The sequence below is a fragment of the Cloeon dipterum genome, chromosome 3, assembly GCF_949628265.1.
Source record: "Cloeon dipterum chromosome 3, ieCloDipt1.1, whole genome shotgun sequence".
Taxonomy (NCBI): domain Eukaryota; kingdom Metazoa; phylum Arthropoda; class Insecta; order Ephemeroptera; family Baetidae; genus Cloeon; species Cloeon dipterum.
The window spans coordinates 14,125,861-14,151,723 of record NC_088788.1 but is presented as its reverse complement, the minus strand read 5'-3'; the positions used below and the strand labels follow the sequence as shown (position 1 = coordinate 14,151,723).

At 42.6% G+C, this 25,863-nt stretch overlaps 1 protein-coding gene across 12 annotated transcripts in view; it reads left to right on the top strand.

Annotated features, from left to right (window-relative positions):
* shep (alan shepard) overlaps positions 1–25,273 on the top strand; it is a 162,669-nt gene extending 137,396 nt beyond the window's left edge. For 6 of the 12 annotated variants that reach the window (XM_065482450.1, XM_065482452.1, XM_065482449.1 and 3 more), the window contains 9 exons: positions 336–380; positions 14,061–14,296; positions 15,270–15,328; positions 16,903–17,027; positions 18,439–18,596; positions 18,651–19,002; positions 19,874–19,972; positions 20,035–20,174; positions 20,441–25,273. In XM_065482450.1, the coding sequence (XP_065338522.1) occupies positions 336–380; positions 14,061–14,296; positions 15,270–15,328; positions 16,903–17,027; positions 18,439–18,596; positions 18,651–19,002; positions 19,874–19,972; positions 20,035–20,174; positions 20,441–20,462 (1,236 nt within the window). In that variant the 3' untranslated portion in view covers positions 20,463–25,273. Of the gene's footprint in view, positions 1–335; positions 381–14,060; positions 14,297–15,269; positions 15,329–16,902; positions 17,028–18,438; positions 18,597–18,650; positions 19,003–19,873; positions 19,973–20,034; positions 20,195–20,440 lie in introns of all 12 variants that reach the window. The other 6 variants (XM_065482451.1, XM_065482447.1, XM_065482445.1 and 3 more) reach the window with 5 other exon arrangements.
* Positions 25,274–25,863: the final 590 nt, after the last annotated feature.

The window sequence follows — 25,863 nt, the reverse complement described above, 5'->3', positions numbered from 1 at the left end:
TTATTTCCGTGTCTGCGCCCCTGTAGCCGCACCACCCGGTCTGTTATTTTTTTATTAAACGAGAGAAAAGTAGTGGGAAACGTGACCGGAGTATTTTTGCCTCTCTGCAGCCAGCGGTGTATGCTCCTGTATTTGTTTATTTATTCACCGGTCGTCCTAATTTATTCGGTTGCTCGCAAATCATCCCGCTGCCGGAGGATGTCCCGCCGCTGCTGCAATATGAGCCGCCCGTGTCGCGTTTAATAATAAAATAATCCGTGACGCGCAGCCACGGGCTGCCCTTTTAATTTCACCTCGATTGCAAACAATTTATTGTGGCTTTTTCTTTGTTTCAGGTGAGTGTTAATGGATTACCAGCAACTGTCGAGAGTCGTGGTAGCGTGAGTATGCAATGGAAAGGTTCGAGGATATCCCAAGGGTTAAAATTTTCTCTACAGCCCTTTTTACTCATTTCGAAAATATTGTTAAAAAAGTGCAAATTAATTTTGCGGGAAACTCGGAAAACGAACTAATTACAGCCACCGAAAACACCATTAAAAATTTTAATTAATATAAGCAATTTGCGGTGGCGCGAGTTGCAAAATGTAACCATAATCGTTTTGCGCGCCACCTCATCCGCGAAATTAATCATTTAATGCGACATGCGACAGTCCGTACCCCTCGGTGTTGATATTTGCGAGCAGTGAACCCCGCGGAGAGGTTGTCTCGCGCCATAAATAATGAAAGATGGCCGATCTGGCGCAGCCTAATATACGAGTGTACACGCCAAATCGGCCCCGTTTTTAATTAAATCAGCGTCGCGCGCGCGGCGTAATCCCGCTTTTTTGATGCTGCTCGCTCAGTGCCTGGCTGTGCATTCAATTACGTCTTAACGCGCCCGAAATAATGTTTGCTCAGCTCTTTCGATTTATTTCGCCACTCTCTAGCCTCGGGGAAAAATGCGGCTTTCTTTCTTTCCTTCCTTCTTTCTCTTCAGCTGCTGGAAATTAAAAACGCGCACAGAAAGGAAGTTATTTCGGGATAATGAAAACGCGCAGAGAATAGAGTACGTGCGGCCTTTTTGTCAGACAATAATATTGCTAAAGACGATCGAAGCCTGACGACTCTTGCAAGAGAATGGGAGGCGGCACACGCTCTCCGCATTTCTTCTCTTATCAGGGGGGAAAATCGTCTCTTTGCAGCAAGACGAGACTTTAATTGGCTTTGGACAAACAATAAGGGAACAGATTCGGCCTCCCAGATGGCACCTGCCTTTCTCTGATCAATAAGCGATTGTGACTGAATTTTTATTCCGCGTTGAAAACGGGATTTATATTTAAATTAAAGCGATCCAACAGATGTTTCCACTGAATTTAACAATGGAGGCTCAGATTGCATATTTCAATAATTGTAAAAATTTTGAATGCATCAATTCTATTCGATGCAACAATTTTAATTCTTAAAAAACAACCTCGGACAAGAACAGTTTTAAGAGTGCTATTTGCAGAACAAAAAAGAAACAGACCACCACTTACTCTTATTCTGACCAAAATAGTTTAATTTTTATCCTCTTGAAAATCCATTTTTTTAGAGCAACATTTTTAATTTTAAATTTCACGTACTTTGAAATGTTGGATGTCGAGATAGATTGGGGCAGAAAGAAACCAGATTTTGAACATCAGCTCGCATTCACGGTGGCCAGGGCGTCGGTGTTGAGCCGCAGGGCGGTCGGGCTTCATTTATCAGTCTGGCGCAGCATCATCGCAATGTGAAAAAGCGCCGTCCAACCCCCGATCAGGGCAGCTGCGTTTAATGTGGCTCGATTATGTATGCCTCGACGTCGTGTATTCAAAACGCCTCCTCTCTCACTCTTTGTGCGCAGCAATTTGGCCGGCCGACCGGCCGCACACACAGCAAGGAGTTATTCTGCGTCGTCATTAAAATTGGGAATCGAGTTAGTAGTCGTCGACGGGCGCTAAATCTCGGCCGACGCATAAAAAGAGCGAGTTGGGGCTCGAATGGCTTTATTATGACGTGGCTCGCCGAGGGCGCCCGCCCTTATTTTATTTCCGCCCGGCGCGCGCGCTGTGGTTTGGCTGAATTGAAATTTGTGGCCGTCTGCGGAGCCATGGAACAATGGAGTGAGTGTACCAGCTCGCTTTCACAAAAGTTTGCGTCTTGCGAACTGCACGTTATTGTTATTTCTAACGAGCCGAGTATATTATGTATACTCCGCCGCCGCTGCCGCCGGTTCCAAACGACGCAAGAAGTGCCTTTTAATTGATTGATTGTGTCTGACTGTGCGCGAAAACGGCGCAGGGAGGGAGGAAATGTTTGGGTTTGTTCGCCGCTCAGGAAAACTTTTCGAATCTTCCAAATAACATTAAAGTTAGGCTGTTTAAACAGGTGTTTTCTTATAATTCATCGCAGAAAGGAAATTTAACTCGGCATTTAAGTAATGAGCTGCCTGAAAATTCCTCTCATAATTGATGCGGCTCTGCACCTTCCTAACATAGGTGACTTACAAGTTTCGAGTACTTAAATTTGTTGTTCCAATTTCCAATCAAGATTTGTTGTTTACCATTATATCGTGATCGAAAACACATTAAAACCAAATGAGTTTGTCCTTATCCACAACCTCTTTTATCCATTGAAAGGAAGGAAAAATATTTTTTCAACCAAAAACGAATGATTGTTTTTTTTCTCCAGAGTTATTCACAATCAGCAGAGGCACCGTCCTCTTAAATTAGATTCTTCGAAGCTTCAGCGGTTTCGAAATCCTGCTCTTGAAAAAGCATTAATCACTTGTGTGTATTTTCGACTGATTGCAATTCGATTTTCCGCCCCTGCTGAATACCAATCGAGGCAAACTGAAAAGTTCTCCAGTGAAGAATCTAATTAAATCGGCAATCAGAGGAGATAAGATCGAGTTGAGAAGAGGCGCAGCTGACTTGACAATCCACTCGTGCCGATGCATTTTGCAAAAGATCGCTTGCTCTCCGCCGCCTTCGCCGCTAATTAACCCGTTTTCGAGCAGTTGGCCAGAATCGGCGGCGGACTGCACGTGAGCCACGAGCATATCAACAATGCGGTCCGTCGCTGGGTGGTGGTGACTCGAGGGGAGGCGAACGGCCTGCTGAGCACTCGCTGAATGCTGTAATTATTATGTAAGAAGGCGCCCAAGGGCCCGAGCTCGCTCGCTCACTCACTCACATGCATACACGTTCATACACTCTCCAGTCTCCTCTTTTTTTCCTTTCGAGTGGAGGCAGGCTAATGTATTTTTAATGAGAGCCTCGTTTTTTATTCGTGCCTGCATCTTTTATCTCGCGCCCTTTGATATTGCGCGCGAGTAAAAAATCTTATTGCGCCACCCACCCTCCCGCCTGCCGAGCATGCTTTTTGCCCCGCTCTTGTGTTATGACGTGCGTTTCCGCTTTCCCTGCAAATGAGGCTCTTTTCCGCGCCCTGATTTTTTGTGTCGTTGTCGTCGTCGCCGCCGCCGCTCTCCTTTCTAGAACACGCGACGACTGCTTATTAAGGGTCGCGCTTGAAAAGTCGGCGCCGCGCAAATTATTTTGGAACTTGTCTCATTAAGCGAGAGTGAACTTTGATGTCCCTCTGTTTTTCTGACATTTTGCCTTGAACTCTTGAATTTTCGGGCTGCCATTTCATGAAGCGAGTGGCCCACATATAGGTCTAGATTTAATTTATTTAGTAATTTAACCAACTCGCCCGTTAAAATCTTTAAAGAAAAATGTATAATTCAGAAACAGAAAAATCAACCGCTGTACGATGTACAAACTAAATGTAACCTACTTTCAAATATCTGTAAACATTCCCGTATAATCTTTGTGGCTTTGAGGACAAAATCCATAATTACCTTGCTAACGACGACACAATGTTTTCTCTCTCCTACGGAAACACAGCTGGCGACGCCTTTAAATCCCCATTACAGAGTCGACACAAAGGAGCTGGTGAAAGGGTTGCTCGTGCAAGTGCATATTAGAGTTGCTGGAACCCTGAGGGAAACTCCGTTTTTACTCAACGGCAGTCAACAAATAAGCAATGCCGGGAGCGCACTTTTCTCTCGTCGTCTCTCAAAAAAGCCCCATATACCTTTTCCACATTATCCCTGCTCTTTATAGCATAAACTCGACTCAAATTCCCTTTATTCAAGGTGTAGTCGGCTGCTTGCTCGAGAGAAAGAATAAAAAGAAAGAAAAGGGAGAAAGAAAAACACGAAGAGGAATATCGGGCGGCGCATCTCTTGTAAGAAAATTATCAAGCAGGTATCATGTCGGGTGCGGTGGGTAGAAAAAGAGGAGTGTTTACGCACGAATAAAAATCATTTCATGCAAAAAGAATGTGGAATTTATATAAGGTGCGCACACATAAGCGGAGAGAGACAGGCTCGACATTATTACGGCCCGAGGAAAGACGCTTTTCGAGCACCGCCGCCGTCAGCTTTTGTGTCAACCTCGACTCTACGAGCGAATATCACTTTTTGTGCTCTTAAGCCTCGAATTTGAATCCGCTGACCTGTTATAATTCGGATTTATATTGAAATTTTTGTTCGGAGAGAGAAGAGATTTGCATTCCTCGGGATTAATTTAAAATTCACCCCCGCAGCGCCTGCGCCGGCACCGAAAAACTTTGCTTTTTTTTCTCCCTCCATAGTCGGTTGATAAACATTCAAAGCAAACAATTATTTAAATACTCGCGGCCTGCTGAGCCGGCCTTTTTTTCTTTATTCAAATTCGAATGCGGCTGATTGTGATGCTAATGAAAGATTTCAAATAATAATAATCTCACTAATGAGCAAATAAAGGGAGGAGACGAAAAGAGGAGAGCTGCAGAGGAGGAGTCGAGGGCTGCGCGCTTTGTTTACTTTGATACACAAAGAGGAATATTGTGAAAGAAAAAGGTCAAGAGAAGGTAAAACAAAGAGCGAGAGGCCGTCGAGAAGAGAGAGGGAGAGAGAGAGAGAGAGAGAGAGAGAGAGAGAAATCGTACGGCCGTCTTAAAAGATTTATGCAAATAAGAAAGAAAAATCCCATCGTACCATCCGCTAACGACTCATTTCCTCCCGAGTCAGCGCTTTTTTCCAACGGGGGGATAAGCAAGGCTGTGGCTCGAGAAAACGGTGCACTACTTTTCGTAATTAATCGGTTGGCGAGACTTAAAAAGGGGACTTTGCAGTGCAGATTCAGTTTTTCCACGAGGAAATTGTAGAGTGGAGATTAAATTGTGCTCGCTCGAGTGTTTAATTGGCTATTTTTATTATTTTCTAATTGCGCAACCCGAGTCGAGAAGACACGCCATTTCTCTTGGAGTGAAAAATAAATAACAGTAAAATATAAATATAGTGTCTTTATTTGCATTAAAGATAAGGCAAACACTTCCATAATTGCTTAAAATCAGTTATTCGAATGAATAAAATAAGGAACCCGGCAAAAATCAATCGCATTGTACAGCCGATGTGATTGGAATCTAATTTTGACGTTGCCAAAATTCCGGGAGTCCTTTTTTTCTTACTCTCCGCCCCCGCACACGCGTTGCTGCAAAATGAATTCAGATTTCGGTCAGGTTCCTAATGGCAGCGCGAGGAGCCGACAAATTGGCGGTTCCGTCAATCACTCTAATTTTCCTCGTCTCGCGGCACTCACTATAACGTCGGTGCCAATTTTCGGGAATAATTTTCGAGCACACCCGAGCTGCAGCGCTCGATAAATGAGAGAAGCTGCCGGTGTATTCAACTTGGTTGTTAGCATAATGAAGGTAACGCGCACAGCCTCGGGCCGCTATTAAATATTTAAAGGGCCAGAAGAAGACGAGAACGAGGTGGCGCGTTGCTTTGTTTTTCCGACTCAGTGCCGAGTTTCGCCCTGAAGGTAGTTTAATTAATCCGCCGGCCATATTTCAATCGGCAAGAAACTTTTTTAATCAGCGCGCGGCAATAAAAGTGCGCGGCCGTAAATTTTCGCGCACGCATTGCTGGCGGCGAACACGCGGTTTTTTGCACCTGACTCAGCCGGCCGTTTGTTTATCTAACGTGGGTTGAATAACACGCGGATAATTCGGTTCATCGGCGATCTGTGCTTCTACCTACTCGCCACCTGTTTTATCTTTAATCCTGTTTGGCATGGCTACCTGCTGCCGTTGTTTCGGCGTGGGCCGAATTGAAATGTCGACAACGGAACACGCGTTTCGATCAAGTCATGCAGATTTCCAGCTCTGCGTAGTCGCGCAATGCCATCAAAGTGAATTACAAACTTGCCTCAAACGTCAACAAGTTGCGCGTGCAGGCAAAAACACAACCTGAGAGGCGGACAGAGAGAGCTAGGCTGCTTCCTCAGCACTTATGTACATATATCTACCTACATCAGATACGTGGTGAATTGTTTTCTATGCTCTCTGCTCGCGGCCTGTCTATAAAATAACACAAACACATGGCACAAAGGACGAGCCAATTAAAATTATTTAGCTAGGCGTACACCACGAGCTCCCCGGCCGGCTCCAAAAGCGTGTGCTTGCCGGAAAGTCTGTGTCGCTTTTTTCTATTTTCCACGCAGTCAAAGACGGTCTGTTTCGCGAAAACAATAACTGACGGCAGGTTTTATTTTCCTCTCTAATGGATCACACAAGCCGAAAGAATATAAGCTGTCTGTCTGTCGAGTGGACTGAAAATCTATCGGTCGCTGCTATGATTGATTCGACGAGTAATGCCCTGCGAAGCGCGCGCTGCCTTAGCTGAATTGTGTGAGAGTGCTTGCTGGCGGGCTCGAGAGCCGCAACTGACTGCATAATGACTGTTTAATTTGTCGCTGCAGAGGCGGAAACAAAAAATAGGATTTTGTGGATTGCGTCACTATGATAATTTTGAATTGTCTCTTTTTTCGCAAGAGGAGTTTGCGTTTTATAAACCTAGCTGGATTTTCATGTTGATTGGTAAATTTAAAGAAATGTCCAAATATTTCAAATTTGATTTTACAAATTTTTCTTGTTTATTATTTTTCGGTGGGTCGATTAAAAAATATAATTTTTCCACGATGTCAAATAGACATATAACCTGTAAATCAGCATATCAAACTTGGAGCGATTTACTAGCCATTCGTCATCTTCCCGACTAATACCAAAAAGCAAGGAACACGTTTCCAGAAAGTGCAAAAAATATAAAACCGAAGCCGCTGCAGATTTAATCTAGTCGCGGCGTGTTTGCGTTTGGCACTGGCAGACGAGCTAATTGTGACCTCAAAGCACTCCGCAGTTGGCTTTGCCTCACAGCTGGCTTAAGCAGCTAATTAATTAATCAAATCAATGGATGCCAAAGCCACCGAGGGTAATAACTCTGTCTGCGAGCAGCAGCAGAAGAAGAAGACCAAAAGCCGGGGCCAAAGAAGAGTCTTTCAAAACAAGCAGTCACCATAAAAAGCGGCACTTGATTTATTTTCCGACGGCGCGCGCGCCTCCTCGCTTCAACATGGCTGGCCAACAATGAACGGATCTGAATTGCAGATGAGAACACGTGCGACGCGAAAAAGGTAAAACACAGCCGCCCACGCGTGTGTCCTCTCCACACTCGTAATTAAAAGAGAAAAAATGCAGAGTGACAATGGTGTCCTTCTGTTTATTTTTTTCCCCGACACGGAATAACGACGGCAAATTGGCTTTAAATTCAAACGAACAACGAGCCATTTGTAATTGTCATGAGCGCCGGTCTTTTTTCCCCTTGGTGCCAGATGTGTTCGCGCGGCGACGGAAATTCGGCGCGTTCATCACACGCCCTTTGCGGAAGAAATGACGCGTAATAAGGCACTTCTTTCTGATTCGAGCACCCCTGACTTTCATGGGCCTGCCTTATCGCTCGTTTCCTGGGCCGTCTTGAAAAATGACTCCCGATGGGAAAAAAAACTGCAGAAAGAAAGTATCCCAATCTAAACAAGTCTAGGAAGCATGAATAAATTTAATTTGAATTTCTTCAGAGGATATTTAGCAGTATCATCACGTGATGCCTCAATTTCACTACCAGATTGGCAGAAAAGTTTCTCGGAGAAAAATCAGTACTCTTGGCCAACTCAATCAGCATCGAATGGCATGATAACGTATTCAGAAGTTAGCAGCAAGTCTAATTTTCAAAAAGTTTCGCCGACGAACGGAAAGTTATTCGCACGGCATATTTATCCGTTTCACCTTGCGCCGGCGAATCCGCTTTTTTGGCTCGGCCGATCGGGAAAAGCTGCTGCAGCGCAGGAAGAGAAGAATCCATCTGCGCGCCTAATGTCATTTTTGCCGGGAGAGTGCCGGCAGGCTGGCTGGCTGGCTTCTCGGGCGAATGTTTTATTCATGCAGGAGCACCTCGAGAAACAAAAAGCAACACCGAGTTAAGTAAAGCGCCACTCAATTTAGATCCGGCTGCGTTCAATTCGTCCCGAGAGAGCGAGCGAGCGAGCGGGGCCGGGAAGAAAAGCAAGAGTCGAATTCGCCATAACTGCAAACATGGACGAGCGGAAAGAGAGAGCAGAGACGCGGCGGCGACGGCGGCAGCGACATCGGCGACAGACAAACAAATAGAGCTGCTGTTGCATTTGACCTTTTGTGCCGAAACGGGTAATTCTGTTTGGCTGCTCGTCCGTGATTGAATTTGCAATCGGCGCGAAAGGGAGACTGCCGATTGATTCTCTCTGGCTCACAGTCTGAGCGCATGATCGATCTCGGCGCCGCTCGCTGCTTTTAGCGCTGATGAGTTGAATTTTTATGGCAGCTAGCACTCTTAAAAAGCGTTTAATTCAAAACTGCGGGCCCGCGCGACTCACTGTCTGACTGACTGCCTGGCCGAGGATTGCGCAGGGGTCGCAAGGAGAAAATAATGAGGACAGGCCTGCCGAGGAGTAGAGTTCGATTAGTTTTACAACTCTCCGTGTGATCGACATCGAACGTAATGGGAATTCCATTGATTGAAGTGGAGGAATTGCCCTACGCTGGAGGACGCTGACAGCTGCAGAAATGATTGGAAAGTGGAGCAAATAGCCTTTTAACCTCGCATCCTTATGAAGTATGAAATGACATCTTTGAATAAATGCGAATTTTGGACGGGAAAGACTGGACTTTGAATCTATTTATACGGTTTTCTATCACTTTTATTTTGTACAACTTTTTTCTTTAAAAAGATGCCTTTGAACTGTTTCCTAAGATCTGTAGTGAAATTTAAACGCCCACTTTTAACGCTCATCGGAGCTATCAAAATTTGCTCGTCAATTTTCCTTTTGAATCTGCTAAAAAAATATTGATTTTCCGTTCAGTGAAAAATTGCTTTTGCTCCAGTTTTTTAAAACTATGATAAGAAAACATTGGTTTACCTATGACTACTTTTCTTTTCATCTAGAACGTTCGTTTTGTATATGAAAATAACTGTTGGAAATGTTGTATTTTTTATTATATATTTTTTGCTCCATACATGGAGCTTAAACAAGTTATTTTAAAGCATCCAAACACGATTTTCCGGTTTTAGTGTGGATAATTAGTCTCGAAATCTCCTCTAATGCCTAAAATTATATCGGGTTCTCAGAAAATTTCTACATTCGCAATGTAATTTTAACACTAGAATAGCTGAAGAAAATCCTACTTTTATTTTGAATGAGAATTGCAGAATCCACATAAATGTTGTTGCTGGTTGCAGCCGTAAAAATAAGAATTTTGGGAGCCCATCAAGAAGTGCAGTTTATCCACTTTTAACGACTCTTTTTAATGCACTAAAGCCGCAGCCACAATTAGCGGCAAACTCCGCCACGAGACGAATTTGAATAATCCCAGAAGGGAGCCCCTTTTAATGCTCCATTCCTTATCTAATTTTCCCGGAGTAAGCAGCATATGCCGACGACGCTTTTGAATAAACTCAGGCCTCACTCTCTCTCAGTCAGCCGCAATTTAGCCGATAAAAGTCCTCCAATGGGCCTAACACAAAAGAGAAACTTTCTCTCGCTCGCGATAACGCAGTGCGAATTAAAAAAGGACGAAATTTACTGCACTTATCTCGCACGCGTTGCTAATTAAAAATCGCAAACTGTCGCAGGTGCTTAATTAAAGGCGTCTAATTGTGCTTTCGGCGGGCGGAGGGCGTGGTGCCGGCGCTGAATTATGCAGTTTCGGCACGAGGGTGGCAGACAGCATCCCTCTCTCCAGCTCTATCTCGCTCCGTGGCACCAGGGCGTGGATTATCGATCGGAAAAGAGAGAAAGCGGCGAGAGAGCGCGGCTTGGCGCTCGCTCTCGTATGCATCGGGGACCGGTATTATAGCAGCAGTCTCATGAAACCATCTGTCACCGAATCCCATCAACAAACACCACTCTTTCCACTTGTCAGGCCGGCCGGCAGACCCGTGTGCACCGCTTCTTATGCTCTCTCTCGCTCGCTCGTCTTGCATGCGCGCACACAAATGCCGAGAGCTTGTTTGTTTTGCCCACTGGCCCCGGAATTTAATTTCGAAAATATTTGCGGTTCTGCGTATCGAATCGATAGCCGCCGCAGAGGGGACAGCTGTCCGCGCGCCAGACAAAAAGCGAACGCTCCAGCAGCAAGTCGGTGGCGCGGAAACAAGAAAAGTCGCTGCCAGGGCAAAATGGGATTCGGCGGCGTGCAATTTTATCACTCGGCAACACACTTTCAGGCTTTGGCTGCCGCGACAAAAAGCAACGCCGTGCGGGGGTGCAGAGTTTGTTGTTTCGCGCGCACCAAGAAGCGAAAGCGGCCGTCTCCTGGGGAAATAGCCTCGACTTTGAACGCCAGAAATAGAAATTCGCTCCCTAGTGGTGACGGCGTGGTTTGTGATCACGCTTCCTGTGCGCACCACCACCTTCGACCTCCGCCGAGTGGAGTCATCAAAAAGTGATCTTCCATTCCGCCAACGTGATTCCGCCGTCTCTTCCATTCCAATGTTGAAATGAAATGAGAAGGAACACGTGTTTCGGCACATTCACAGCCCACAAAACGATGCGAGGATTTTACATTTCTCCCTCTATTTTCGGGAAATTAAATTTGTTTTATGTTTGGCTTTGAAACAGCAATTTAACGCAGAAACGCGTATGTCAAAAATTTGTACAGCTTTTTTAAAAAGGAATTAAACTAGCTGAAAATGTTTTTTCCCTTCAATTTCTGGTTTAGATATTTTTGAATTATTTTCGACAGTTTGTTAATTATATACTTTACATGCATTATTTTAAAGTGGTTTGAAACAGTTTTAAATTATTGGTATTTTGGGCTGCAGCACTCGCTAGTTTGAGTTTAAATTGTTTTCTTTTCATTAGATTTCACAAAGTGCAAGCTTCAATTATAAATCAGATTTTTTAAAATTCGCAAAGCTTGGAAATATTTAAATGGTGGAATTTTAAACCTTCTCAAATTGAGTTATCTATCCAACAACGTTTCTCATTGGTCAAGAAAATTCCTCGTTGCAAACTAAAATACAAATTTCCAGAAGAGAGACAGTGCCCGCCGTTTACAAATTTCTAATGGAAATGTGGGAAGTAAAAAAAATAAATTTAAATAAAACAACTAACATAAAATTTAAAAAAAAATATTCAGCTCAATCAAATTGAAAACTCCCACGTGGGAAATATTTGGAATGTGAAGAGAGCGTTAATATGTTACACAGCTTGTCTCATAAAAGCGAAACTGGTGTGTAGTGGTGAGAGTGATGAATAGCGCCAACATTTTTCACGACGCGGAAGACACGGAGCTGTGTCCAAATTTACCCCCTGACAAGATTCGCATGCGCGTTTCAATGAAATTAATCACCCCCGGCTGCCACTCGAAAAAATTTATGCTTTCTTACTTTTGCGCATAAATATTTTGCGCGCCTTCATTAATTTTAATAATGGTCGCTTAAACAGCGACGCGCGGCACTTAAATTAAAATGGTTTGAAAGGTTTAACGACAGTACGGTGTCGCAGCTAAAACGTCAAAAATTTGGCTGGCTAACGATGCCGCGCGCTAATTGCGCGAGTGCTCTCGCATGCTGAATTATGAAAATTCGGTGGTTGACATAATTACTGCGCGCGGCGGACATTCTTTGAGAGCTTTTGCCAACCTTGGAAGCAGCACTAATTGCATTACATACACCGCTTTTGGCGGACGCCTTACAAAAGTGCGCGCGAGTGCGCGTCCTCCTTGCTTTTCCATTTGCGCGCACAGCCTGTCTTGTAAACATGCACACTTAGCCGCGAACGAGCGAGAGAGCTGCCGTTTTGGCCTCGCCGTGTTTACACCACTTTGCAGCTAGTTCCTTTTGGATTTTCGACTGCTCTCGAGAGCAGCTGCCGAGCTGCTTGTTTTCGCCTCACGCCCTTCCATCCCAAGCAGCACCTGAAGTGCTGCTGGCACAAGCAAAGTGGATGGAAGCAGCGGTGAATTTTTTCGTGCTTCGTGCCTCAGAAGAGACAATGCTGCGAAATTGATTCGCAGTCTTAGCTTGCATACTTGCAAAAAGATAGTTTGGTCTTGTACTGGAGATTTAAGAAATCAAATTTTAAAATATCTATCAAGTGTGTGCTTGATTATCTTTCTGTGACCGCTAACAATAAGATGTTTTCGGGTAGCTCCTCGTTGCAAAATAAAATTTAACTTTCCGGAAGAAAGACACTGTTTAGAAAAAGTGAGAATAACTAAAAAATTAACATTTATCAAAAAGTTAAGATGTTATGGCAATAAAATGAGCATGAATCAGGGATTTTTACGTATTTTGATTCGATTTTAATTTTGATATTTTAATAAAATTGATCATTCCTTTGCAAAACAATTTAATAAAATTTTCATACATGGATTCTTTCTATAACGTATCACCAAAAGATTTTAAATTTTCAATTTTCTCGTGCCACGTCCTTTTGTTTTATTTCCCACAAGTTAAACTTTCTTTGTACTTATTTTACAAAAATGATTTTCCAATATGTGCGTTAAGGAATTATTCCGGGATAGGTCAGAGACTCAAAAAGTATTTCCGCTGCACTCGAGTTAACAATATTTTAAAACATTTGGGAGCACTTAAATTGATTGGATACCGGAAAGTCCGCCGCCATAATAACAGTAATGGGGCAGAACTGCGAGAATTTTCATCTTTGAAGTAGCACCAAACCCCATTTGACTTTAAACACAAAAGAGGAGGGATATCGCTGTCTCTCGTCCAATTTCACCAATTCATCCGTCGAAACGGGAAACATATTGGATAGGAAACGGATATTGTTTTCCGAAATACCTTGCTAATGCACTTTTCAAATAAAGCCGGATCCAAACTGGAAACCCTCCTCCGCTCAAACGCAAAAAAGCTCTCGCAGGGAAAGGATCATTTGCCATCAACTTTTATTTGAGCTACTCCTTTTATTCGAAAACCTCCCTCGCGCGTCTCGCAGTTGAAAATAACGAGGCCCAACGCACCCCTCAGTGCGTTTTCAAATCACTTCTACCGCGATGAGTGGCGCGAACAATGCGCTGCACCCCTACACATACACACAAATTCCACCGACCACGACACTGCAAATTAGATTAGGTAGAGTGCAGCGTCCGTGCGGTACAAACAGTGCTGGTTGACGCTTGACGCAAGATGGACATTATCGTCGTCATGCGCTACTTCCTATCGGTGGCGGCCGTAATCATTGCGCTCCTGTTGGCCGTCATCCTGTACATGCTCGTTTATTTGGTCATCAATGACAATCAAAACGGTGCGTGCGTCTGCCCCTTATCTACCGGGCCAGCAGTCGCCTTTCCCATCAATCAGCGGCAAGCGCCAACACACACACACGTTTTCAATCTGCACTGTTCCCTGAAATATCGGTGTCGTGTACGCGCGCGTTATCGAAACAAGTGGTTCCGCGAGCTGACCCGGGCGTCGACTTGTTTCCTACCGATCGAAATTGACAAAGTATCCGATTTCAATATCTGTTTTGAGCCGAGTGTCACGCCATTTCATCTGCGGAAACGATCCTGTTTCGCTTCCATTGCACTTCTCACGCACATTTGACTCCCGAAAGCGCCGTAAAAAGCTGAGAGTTTGTACTGACGCTGCTTTTCTTTTTCTCTCGTGGCTGTTTCAGTATTCTAACCAAGCACAGGGCGCGCCCCAGGGGCAACAGCGGGTGCCGACGGCCGCCTCGCCGGCCACCACCAACAGCAGCGGCAGCAGCAGCAACGCTGGCTCGCAAAATGGCACCATCAGCACCAGTGTCAGCACCGGCGGCACCGGATCCGAGCAACTGTCCAAGACCAACCTCTACATCAGGGGCCTCAACCAAAACACAACGGACAAGGACCTCGTCGCCATGTGCTCTCAGTATGTGTCCCTTTTTTCCCTTCAGATAGAAAAATCGTCTTAAATTTTTATATTATTTTGTGACTCAAAATTATCTTTTTACTCATTTTAATTAATATTCTGGAGGGCGAATAATTCATTTTAAGAAGTCCCTGCATATTTTTACCGTCGGTAATCAGGGGAATCATTAGGAACAAAAAGAAAGCCTTAAATAAAATATATTCGCTTTGTCTTCATTGATTGAAACTTTTATTATCTTAGTATCTAATTAGTTTTTATTTTATATATTTCTTCATTCCCGATGGGCTCTATAATTGGCATTTTAAATTAAAATATTACCTCGCGAACAACCGGATTTTTGTGACCAGGAGCTGCAGAATGCAGAGCCTCTAAATTGACTAGAAGGACAGAAAAATTTGCCATCTGTGGCCCCCAAATGTCTTGTTTTCATCTTTGCAAAATTAATCTCATTCACTCAAAAGTAATCCGATTCGCTTGTTGACATAGCGATCAAAAGAAAGTTTGTTCCTGCTTTCTCCGATAGCAACATTTTAATACCGTTTTTAACTATGTTTGCGGAAGAAAATTGCCGTCGGTAATTTTGTTTGCTCGAGATTTTCCGCCCGGCTTTAAACGGCCGCGTGCGTGGACCGCGTTCTTTTTCGGTTACGCATGTTGACAAGCCCCATTTTTTGTTGTTGTTTAAGCACCTATTCCATTGTGCAAAATCCGCCAGCGTAGGCAGGTATCTTGTTTCGCGGCCGGTAAACAAGAAGCAGAAAATAAATTCGGGAGCCAACAAGCAAAAGCAAGCGAGCTAGCTGCTTTGCATTATTAAATATCCTTTCAAACAGCGAAAAGAGCCGTGCTCGCTTTACGCGCTCTGTCGGCCTAGCCGAGCTCTTTGCATCCCTTTGCGCCTTCTCAAGCCCGCCGCAATTTTCCGTCCAATTTGCCGACACTCAAGCTCTCTTTTTCCGCCCTTTGCCAACAGGTACGGAACCATAACCTCAACAAAAGCCATTCTGGACAAGAATACTAATAAATGTAAAGGTATGTTTTATATTTCTCAGTAGATTTGCTTTTTAGAACACACACTTCAGAAGCGCATAGTCTCTGCATTGTGAACATAATTTTGATGCTTGCGGTAATCAACCACCATATTTTAATATATAATATTATATATATATACTGTCTCTCTCCACTCCGTCCAAGTTGACTGAATCGTTCGATTCGAGCTCTCTGCTCGCTCTGATTGGATTATCAGACAAGCAACATTTTTGTCTCTTCTCCTCTCATGACGATGTGCTGACACACTTGTACTCATGACTCAATTTAGACACGTTTAGAGTGTGTTTTCTAGTTGGTGCTCTCTCCTCCTCCTCCATTTTAAACTCAATAAAACACTGTGTGAGCTACTGTGAGTAACAACAAATGAACTTTTGGCCCGACCCCTTATTTTGTAGACTCTTTTTTCCATACTATATTTGACACGACGTGTTAAATTCACCACTCTGCGGCAACTCGACGTATGATTTATCCTAGTCATATATTAGATGAGATTTTGTATTTTCCGCTTTGGTTCATGCATCCACCTTTCTGACCGAGTTGCCGGTGAATTTGCATTGATTTTTTTTCCGCCCTCACGAAAGTCAAACAAAAGCTCCGCTAGAAACATCAGCAGTTGAGCACAGTCTGATCCATATACTTTTTTGTTAGATATTTTCTCTCCGTATTTGTTCGTTGGTAGTTTTATGGTGTATTTACACAGTAAATGTTGGACCGAGCTTTTTATTTTGGGCCAAACTTTTGTGCTGTGCGCCGAATTTGCAAAGTATTCGATTGATTTTTCTTTCGCACTCGAAAAGCGGCGGCGTTTCGGTAGAATTTCTTGGCTTCGCGTCGCTGCTCGCCCTGCTAACGACTCCCGTGACTCTCACGTAGCGCGAGAAGTGCTCTTGACAAGGGTTAACTCAAATTTTAAGTCGGCCCAGCTAAATTTCCGCCGCCGCAAGCTTCGCGGAGAGAATTCGGAAGTTGGCTGGTTTTATCTTTGGGCACAAAGTCGGCCCGTGTGTCGTGCGAGAGAGCGAGCAGGCGAGTGTGTGCGATGTCGCCCGCTCGCTTTGATCAAACTTTCGCCTTTCGCCGGCACTGCGAAGTGATAAAACTACTTTGCAAAGTCAATTTCCTTTGTGGAGGCCCGCCAGCCAGCCAGGCAGCACAGCCGAAAGTCTCTCGGCCCGTTTTTGTTTCCAACAGCACTCTGCATGATGTCCGTGCTAAACAGATTTTTACTACATTTTGTGCTCTCGTTCAACCGTACATTATACTATATCATCACATCCACACCAATAAATCAGTGTCCGACTCGATTTTGCGACTGACTGAGTCCTCTTTTTTATACTTAGATGTACAGAGTCTTAGAGAGTTGATGCTGCGTGTTTTTTTTCTCTCTATTGTGCACCGAATTGATTGATTTTTCATTCAAAGATTATGTTCATGAAGACAGCATAATTGACTGCAATGCTTTTGTACCTGTTTTTTGAAGCATTTTCCTCCTCCTACTCCTTATCCTTCCATCCAAGCAGCTCCGAATGTGACTAACGCTCTTCTCTTTTGTTTAGGGTATGGTTTTGTCGATTTCGAAAGCCCGGTGGCTGCCGAGACCGCAGTAAAATCCTTGCAAGCAAAAGGGATACAAGCTCAGATGGCCAAAGTGGGTATCTCACTTGTGCATCGTAGGCAAAGTGTACGTTTGCATGACAAACTAGTGGGAGAGTATAACCACACTAAGTAGCCAAGTATATTCCTTAGACCATCATTTAGTAGTCTCATCTTCTGCTCGGGCAACCTGTCGTAATTAATTCACACCACCCTCCTCCCCCCCACCACCATTCTCGCACCTGACACTCTGTCGAGGAAGCGAAGTTTAGTTTCTCCTCCCCTTTTGTCGGACAGGCAGGTTTCCCGACGCAAAACTAACCCAGAGAACTTTTTCTGATGACAATTCTTTTACATTTTACATTAAAATCTGCTGTATTTTATTGTCAGGTCTGGAGAACTGAGAGCAAATGCGCTATATTCGCAGTAACACACAAGTTCCAATCTCTATCTTTTCGTTATTTGACTCGCATAATCACCAATTTATTGATTGATTGATTGATCTAGTCATTGTGAACTTGATTGAATAGAGAGCTGTCTGGTTTTTACATTAGCCTTGCAGTATTGCCATATTTTTATCATGCAACTGCAGTTTTTTCTTCTGATTTCAATTAGTCGGCCATATTATCTTTCATGTGTTGCATCTCGTACATATTTAATTAGCGGCTGTTTGCTCATATTATACATATATTTGGTGATAATTATTACGAAATTCAGAGCCTCAGCACTGTAGACCTCAAAATTATTGTTATCGATTTGTTCCTTTTATAAATAGGCAAAACGTCCCCCGAAACTAGAAAAAAAATTAACAGACCAGCAGTTTATTTTTTTCCGTTCTCTCATTTTTCATTTCTTTCTTTTCAATTTATTCTTACTAAAGTTTACCAAACATGGACACTTGATTAATATTCTCTTCTGGTCTGCACTTTTGTGTCCAAAACACACGAGAGTACACCAATTTATTTTGTGTTCAAAAGATATTTCGTCTGTTAAAGAGCGGACTATTATTCACTCTTTCAGAGCTGGACGTTCAGCGGGCATAAATTTCTCTCCATTCTTACCTAGAGCGCTTTTCGGCCTCTCTCTCAGATTTTCACATCATTGTTATTATCCTCCACACACATTCTTTTTTCCTGTTTTGAGCGCTTTTGTCAGATTCTCTATACTTTTACTAATGGTACTGTAAAATGATTTGATCCATCGCTGCTGGGCATAGCTCTGCTGTTACATCTCATTAATTTGATCCATATAGCTTAACTTAAAACTGCCTGGTATTTTTATATTCGACATTTTACATTTTATTTTTTAACTCTTTCTTAGCTAGCAGAGTAATTTACTCCTATTTTTGATACGAGTATATTTATATACATTTATCTACTACTAACCTTAGCGACCAAACTTAACAATAATCAGCCAGAATCAGAAAAATATTTTGAACACAAAATCCCAGATTGTGGATCGCCTGATTGCTTGCTAATAGTTTTGTTTCTCCTTCGCAGCAACAAGAGCAGGACCCAACTAACCTATATATAGCTAATTTACCATTGAACTACAAGGAAAATGATCTTGACGCGTTGCTAACCAAATATGGACAAGTCATATCTACTAGGATTCTTAGAGACACAAACGGGCAGAGCAAAGGAGTCGGCTTTGCCAGGTGAGACACTCTCGCAACATCTTTAAAAATTAAAACTAACGCTCTCGCACTCAGGATGGAATCGAAGGAGAAGTGCGAGCAGATCATCCAGATGTTCAACTCGCAACAACTGCAGGGCTCCAAGGAGCCGCTGCTCGTCAAGTTCGCCGACGGTGGCAACAAGAAGAGGAACGCCATGTATAAGAGCCCGGAACAAAGGATGTGGGCGAAAGAGATGGGCGAGGGCGCGCCGGTGGCCTACGACCAGTCCCTGATGGCCCAGAACGGCATCCCCACTCAGCTGCTGCCCGCCCTGAACCACCAGTACGGCAGACCCTACACCAGCCAAATCCAAAGCTACTCAATGCCCAACCCAGCGTGGATGCCTGCCCAGTATGTGATGCAGCCTCACTTACAACAGGTCGAGGTATGTGAAATACAAATTTTAACTCCTATTTTCTAGTTCAGCGATGATAAAGATTAATATGGTGGGACTTCACTTTTGGGTTCTTTGCAGTATAAACTCATTTAATTTTTGCTCGTTACAATGATGTAAACTCAGATCATCAAGTGGAAATTTTAATTTTGATGGTTTTAGCGAGCTATGGAGGTCTGAATGAAAATAAAGTCCTCTTTGTAATTGTTTTTAAATTGAATTTTGAAGCCAGATTATGGTCAATCGTGATTTCGTTTGATGAAAAAATTTTGATGTTCCATTTTTGCCCATTTAGTCCCTACATATCTGTTCTATTTATGGAAAACACGCAAAATATTTTTGGGAGATTAATCCGAATTTTCTTTTGCTGGCATAAAACAACCTAGCTCCATATCTAATACTAGGCCAAAATTATAAGTTTTTTCTAACAAAAATCCGTGGAAAACTATGAGAAAATCGAAATGTATTATAAATAAAGAAAAATTGTAATTTTTTCTTATATAGCTCAGAAATTTTTAAAACCAGCTAAGATCCATTATCCAATTTCTGGCAAAAGTCGAAAATGGGCCAGTGATCGATCGATTTGTCTTGTCAAGTATTGTCTGCCTTTAAAATTTTATCAAGATTGAATGTCAACTGGCTTCACAATTCGATTTTGAAACACTACCCGTGTTATATCCCATTAGGAATATAAACGTCGGAGCCCCATCATTTACAATTTCCGTTGAATCAAACATTTTCTCTGAACTCTTTGGATACTACATGATTTCAACAAAAACTAAAACGTCGAATCCTACGAGTATTCTACTTGCCAGTTTCTACTTTGCTTATATACAAATTAAAATTTTGCTGTTTTGTGCAGATGATGCCCTCCACGGACCCGACCTTGCAGTACGCCGGCTCAATGATCCCACAGCTCACGACACACATGTCAGCGCTGCAACTAGGAACATCTGGCTCGGTAAGCTCGGTTGCACTTGGTTGAAAGAGACCAGGAAAATAATTTAATATTGTCGTGTGTAGTACATCGCGGCAGGACATCCACACTACGGCTTCTACCCTCCAGCAGCCTCCATCATCCACACAATGCCCATGGAGTCTGAGCAACCCTCAAACGCGACCTCACCTGATGAATATCAGCCCTATCAGAATCAACCAACCAAGTAAACACTCTGGGGGAAAGGTTGGTTGCCGAATGTCCAGACCACAGATTGGCGTCTCAATTTTTTCCGAGTGTTGAGTTGTATTTGCAGAAAATTACCGACTAACACTCTCTTTCTCTCTGTTTCAAAATTCCGAGTCCCCGAACGTTGTTCTGTGAATGAAATGAATGGTCGCTGGGGGGCAATAATTCGCTCTTGTTGCGTGCGTGCGATTGCACGCGCGCACTCCGACGGAATCGCTAACAGTGTGCGTTTTGCCATTTCAGATGGCAGACTGGATATGACTGAAAGATGTACTTTTTCATTTCAACGAAGGAGGTTTTTTCTTCTCTCTCACACAACAAGACAAGACAAGAGGAGCTACTGCTTTTTCCGCGCCGCAAGATAGCCACGCTCAAGAGTCATTGACACAAGGGATTGCCTTTCTGCCTGGAGAGTTGAGAATTGTTATTTTTAGGCTCTTTGGTGCTGATTCCCTTTTTATTAGGAAAATGTCTCTTGCGTCGCTATTGCCAGGCGAATTTAACCGCGCGCGCAGGCTTCGAAAAAGTTAAAAGCTCTCATCTTCCGACCTCCTTCCTGTCAAAACACACACTTACACACGCGCATACACATAAGCCAGAAATAAGTATAGAGAAAAAAAAGTAAACTAAACAAGGGAATCGAGTGACGCAAAAGTTAAAAAATGAGGACGACAACGCGCATTTTAGTATGCTCAGAAAATTCTTCCGAAGCACGCATCATCAGAACAAAAATTGAAACTGTTTAAAAACCGAGTGTCGACATCTGCGACCGTAGTACGTTTTGAAAAAGGCAACACACGCGAAAATCTATCTATCGACTGCCCACCTGCCTGGATTTGTGTATTTATTTTAAATTAGTTATTTATTGCCTCAAGTAATGTTTAAATTATTCAGCGCCACATTCCAGCCAGATTATTAACGGATATTTAATTATTTATTGATTTCCTCTCGAGTCATTTGCAATGAGTTTTGCAAAAGTTGCAAATGCGCCCAGCAACCAATTTTTTTTTTAAAAGTAGTGTCTTTTGTTTCGTTTCGGACACTTTTACACAAGAACATGCAAACAACACACGTGCACACATACCTGCGAATGTGTTAATTTGACTCTTGATAGTCTCTTATCGGAAACATCAAAACTCACACACACGCATACACACACACAGACACACACATGTAAGAGATGAATGGAAATTTATTTAGATATTGTGCCTTTCAGAATATCCTTAGTAACTGTAGTAGTGGAAAACATAAGAAGCGGATTTTCTCTGAAATGAAAAGATGATGAAACAACCAAAGCCAAATTACCTTCTAGTTCATTGTTTGTTAATTTTTCTATATGTTGTAGTAGTTTATTGTAATAGAGAGCATAAAACGGGATTTAACTCAACCAGTCGAAAATAGTCCTCCTTTCGTAATTGCAGAAGATACGATGGTGAAAAAATGATAATTAAATTTTATAAAGAAAGAACTACAAGAAACTGACAGGGACCTGGTTTCTACACACATAGCAAACTGATTATTCCCAGACTCCTCTTATTCGTAGGCTGAATTATAAATGTGACAACGTAGACAAATACTGTAGTGTGAATATCTAAAAATGACGTAAGCAAAAAACGAACGAAGAGCTTGTTTTTCACGAAAAACCACAAACAAAAATGTTGAAATGCGAACACAGCAGTGAACGTGATTTGTATTGCCAAACTAACAGCTAGCACAAAAGTAAAAATGCACGCGAATCGGATTTTTATTCAGCGCAGAAGGACAATGGGGATAAGTTCTAATACATAATACACTCTCTCACAGATATATTTTTTACTGAATTTGATGTTGAGAAAAGAAAGGCGCATTGGAAATTGGTTGAACTGAGATGCTGGACATACCGCGGGATTGAACGAAACAAAAAATCAACAGAGAATATCAATGAACAAAAATTTGAGAAAGCTGATGAGGGCCTGCTTTTGTTCGAAAGAGGCGCCACTTGATGCGAAAAAACCGAGTTGAAAACCACAACAACTGCAGAAAAAACCTTTCACGATGATTTCTGCTGCTCGTCTCGACAGCGGAGTTTGTAGATTTTTTGTAGATAATTTAACTTTTAAGATGTTAGGCCAAGTGTTTGTTTGTTTTTTTCGCCGACATCGGACACAGCCAAGAACCTGAAATCGAGACACACGTTGATGATGACTTTGCGAAAAAAAAGAGAAAATTAATGAGAGATGAGAAACGTGAAGTTTTTAATTTGCGTGGTGCACTTTTAGTGTCATTAGATTTAAGCTCCTAGCGTAGTGAAAAGAAGATGAAGAAAAAACTAGCACGTAAGGCCCGAAAAAGAAAGGAAGATCGATGAGCAAAAACAATTTGCGCTTCGGTGTTGTTGAGAAACCCAGGCGCTTTGATTTCCTCTTCTTTCTTGTTACATCTCGTTTTTGTTTTCGATTGTGAGCTGAAAAAACTTTTTGATGAGATGATCAAGTGTGTGTGTGTTTGAGAGCGCGCGGCCTCTGTTGCGAGTTCAGAGGAGAAGAGTGTGCAAGCGAGCAAGCGATGATCCGAGTGAACGCGGAACCTAGTTTGTAGACAAATTTCTAGTTGTTAAGTCGAAAAAGATTTCTTCTAGTGTGTAGCTAGTGACGTAGGCGAAACTTAACGTTTAAGGAAAAACAATGTTCTTTGGTGTAAGGAGGTTGGCATGTAGCCGAAAACAAACGCAGACATTGGCCGCGCGCGCGCGCGTCCCGCCGGCCGCCGCCGTCACCGCGCACGCAGCTGACTGGGGCATTCGAGGCCATTCAGAAAAATTACAACAAGTGCCCTTAGTTTTCTTCTATGCTATTTTGTCGACGCGCTGTTGCATAATATAATTTATTTTCTAACCGATGAAAGAAAGAAAGAAAGAATGAGACGGCCATCGGAACGGCGGGCGAGGCAAGCGGGCGTCCGGCGCCAATGTTCAAGTTCCTTGTAAATATTCAGTCAGTGTGGCTACATTCCAGCCTCCGGTAGGTTAAAATTAAGGAAACACACAGACACACCCACACACAGAAAGAAAAAGATGAGAAAGAAAGAAAGAAAGAACACGCTGTAAAAATCGAAGATTTGAATTTAAGTCTTTAAACGCTATATCAAAATGGAGGAGAACGCGATGAGAAGATTTTCTGTTACGAGACAAAAAATCTCACCACGCGCGAGTTGTAAAAAAGATTTATTGAGGAAGAGAAAGAAGTAAATTTAACTGACAGAGAGATGCAGTAATTTGTTCAACTTGCCATTGAATTAGAAGAAAAGAAAGTACGCGCAGTGGAATTTTTGTTTAAACGATAAGAGAAACACACTCACACTGTAGTTGACGAGTTATTGTGCGTTCAAGTTCAGTTCCGAGAGCAAAAAACACACACGAGCGAGCCCACAAATGAGCATTCCTGTCTTCCCATCTTTGATGAGAGAAAATGATTTCTGGGCTGCAGATCTTGAATTGATTTTTGCTAATGGTTTCATCAAAAAAAGAAAGAAAACGAAAATAGGCAGGAGAAAAAGAAGAAAATGATGTTTGAAGAAATTTGAGATAAAAAAGATAAGACTACTAGGATCTTTATTGAGTGTGATGCAGTGACTGGCGCGAAATTGTGACCAAACACGCTGTTCCAGCAGTCAGCGAGCGGCAGGTGCGTTTAGTGAAAAGCAACGTGCATATACACGCGGAAATCGCGTGTGTAAACGGCAGACGTCTCCTCCCCCACCCGCGGCCCCCACCCGCCCCCCAGCCCCCGGCCCCCTCTTCTCTTAATTACTTGTTGTTGATCCATGTTCGTATTTTATTGATTTTTTTCCTGTTTGTTGATTTTTGTCGCCTCTTCCAACGATTTACTCGACGATTTTATAATGTTGAATAATGTGTGTAAAAATGTGGGAAATCTACTGAGTATTCATAGCCTCACAATACTTACGAGAAAAAAAGAAAGAACGGCAAGACGATGAAGCGCCCGCGCCACCGTACCTTTTTTAGGCGCCCGGGCCGCGATAAATAAATTATTTTTATAAAGACTGCAAAATCTAGATTAATATAATTATTTTTTGTATAAGCTAGCTATAAAAAAGTGAAAACACGCGCGAGGGAAAATGATGATTGTTGAATTTTTTCTAAAATTTATACGATGAAGAAACAAACTCACCACGAAATAGACGTGTAAAATAAAAACTGTCATACACACACGTACGCTACCCTCCAAACAAACAAATACACACACACACACACACAAACTCTCAGACTAATATCTCATGAGCACAGTTCAGGAATCCAGAGACACACACACAAAACACACACGCACGCACCCTCAAACCAAATATCCGATCACATTCGGGAAAACCAGCCTCCTGAGTATATAGTTTTCTTTCCGTGTATGATTTTTATTAGTGCACACTCCACTTTTACAGCGACCAAAGCAGATGCCTTTCTGGGCAAATTTCTCTCAGCTAGCCAGTCCCGAAATTTCCCACACAAAAAATCGCCCTCCGCACTTTTGGTTTCCAGCTGATTTTCCGCAACAGTTGAAACTGCCCAGAAAGTGTCAAAGTTAAAACTCTCACTCAACTGATAAAATATCGTAACGATGTAGAAAATGAAGACTACTCCCAATAGTCTGTTGTTGATTGTACAAATTCTATGTCTAGAGTAAAATATTTATTGTTTTGTTTTTATTGATTGCTTTTGTTTTTATGTTGATAGTGTAAAATACTGCCCCTTGCCTTGACTGTATGCTTTCTCTCTTTCTGCCCCCGCCCCCCGGCCCCCCGCCAATCTGCCTCTCGCCGTCACCAGTTTCGTCTCGCGCGGAGGAGCACGCTCGCGCCGAAAAGTCGAAAAGCGATTTCCGCCGCCTAATCATTAAATTATTGAATATTTAAATAAAACGAAAACTCGTTCGTTCGGTCACTCTCACGCAACGCGCAAGCTGCAAACCGAGTTTGCGCCAGGAGGCTAATGAATACATTGCTGTCGCTGGGTTGTCCCAGCGCGATTGGTCGATCCATTGATTAACCATAGGTTCTCTTGTCAATAAAGGTCCGTGTAAAAAATTACACACAGCTTGTTTTATTTTTATAAACCCTTATATTCCTTTATTATATGAAAATTATGTCAATTTACAGAATAAAATATCTCTTGTATTGATAACGACTGTAAAAATTAAATAATAAATTCCTGAAAAACGGATAAATAATTTGGTAAATTAATGTCGTGTTAAATAAACTATCGCCCTCGAATGAGTTAATTTCGCGTTGAATTCATACAGACAACCCGCAAGTCAAGTCAGACCAGCGGATTGCCTAACTTATAAATTTGCAGGCGCCCATGTAATAGCAGTACCTCGCCAGCAGAATTTAGTTTCAAAGTAATCTTTATTATGGTTATGCAGCATTTATCATTATATTATGCTTCTGCTGCCCCAGGCATATTCATATCTAGACAAATAAATGGAAATGTCAATATAATTATTAAAAAGAGGGTGACATGATGGTTCAATTGAAGTACAGAACTGTTCTTTCAAGAATTCTTGAAAATGCGCTTTAATTTTCATTCAGACCCATCAGATTTGGTGATGGATTGATCCACAGGCAGTAGCACTGAACTTAAATGCAGTTTCCAGGCACTTCCACACTTTTACAAACGG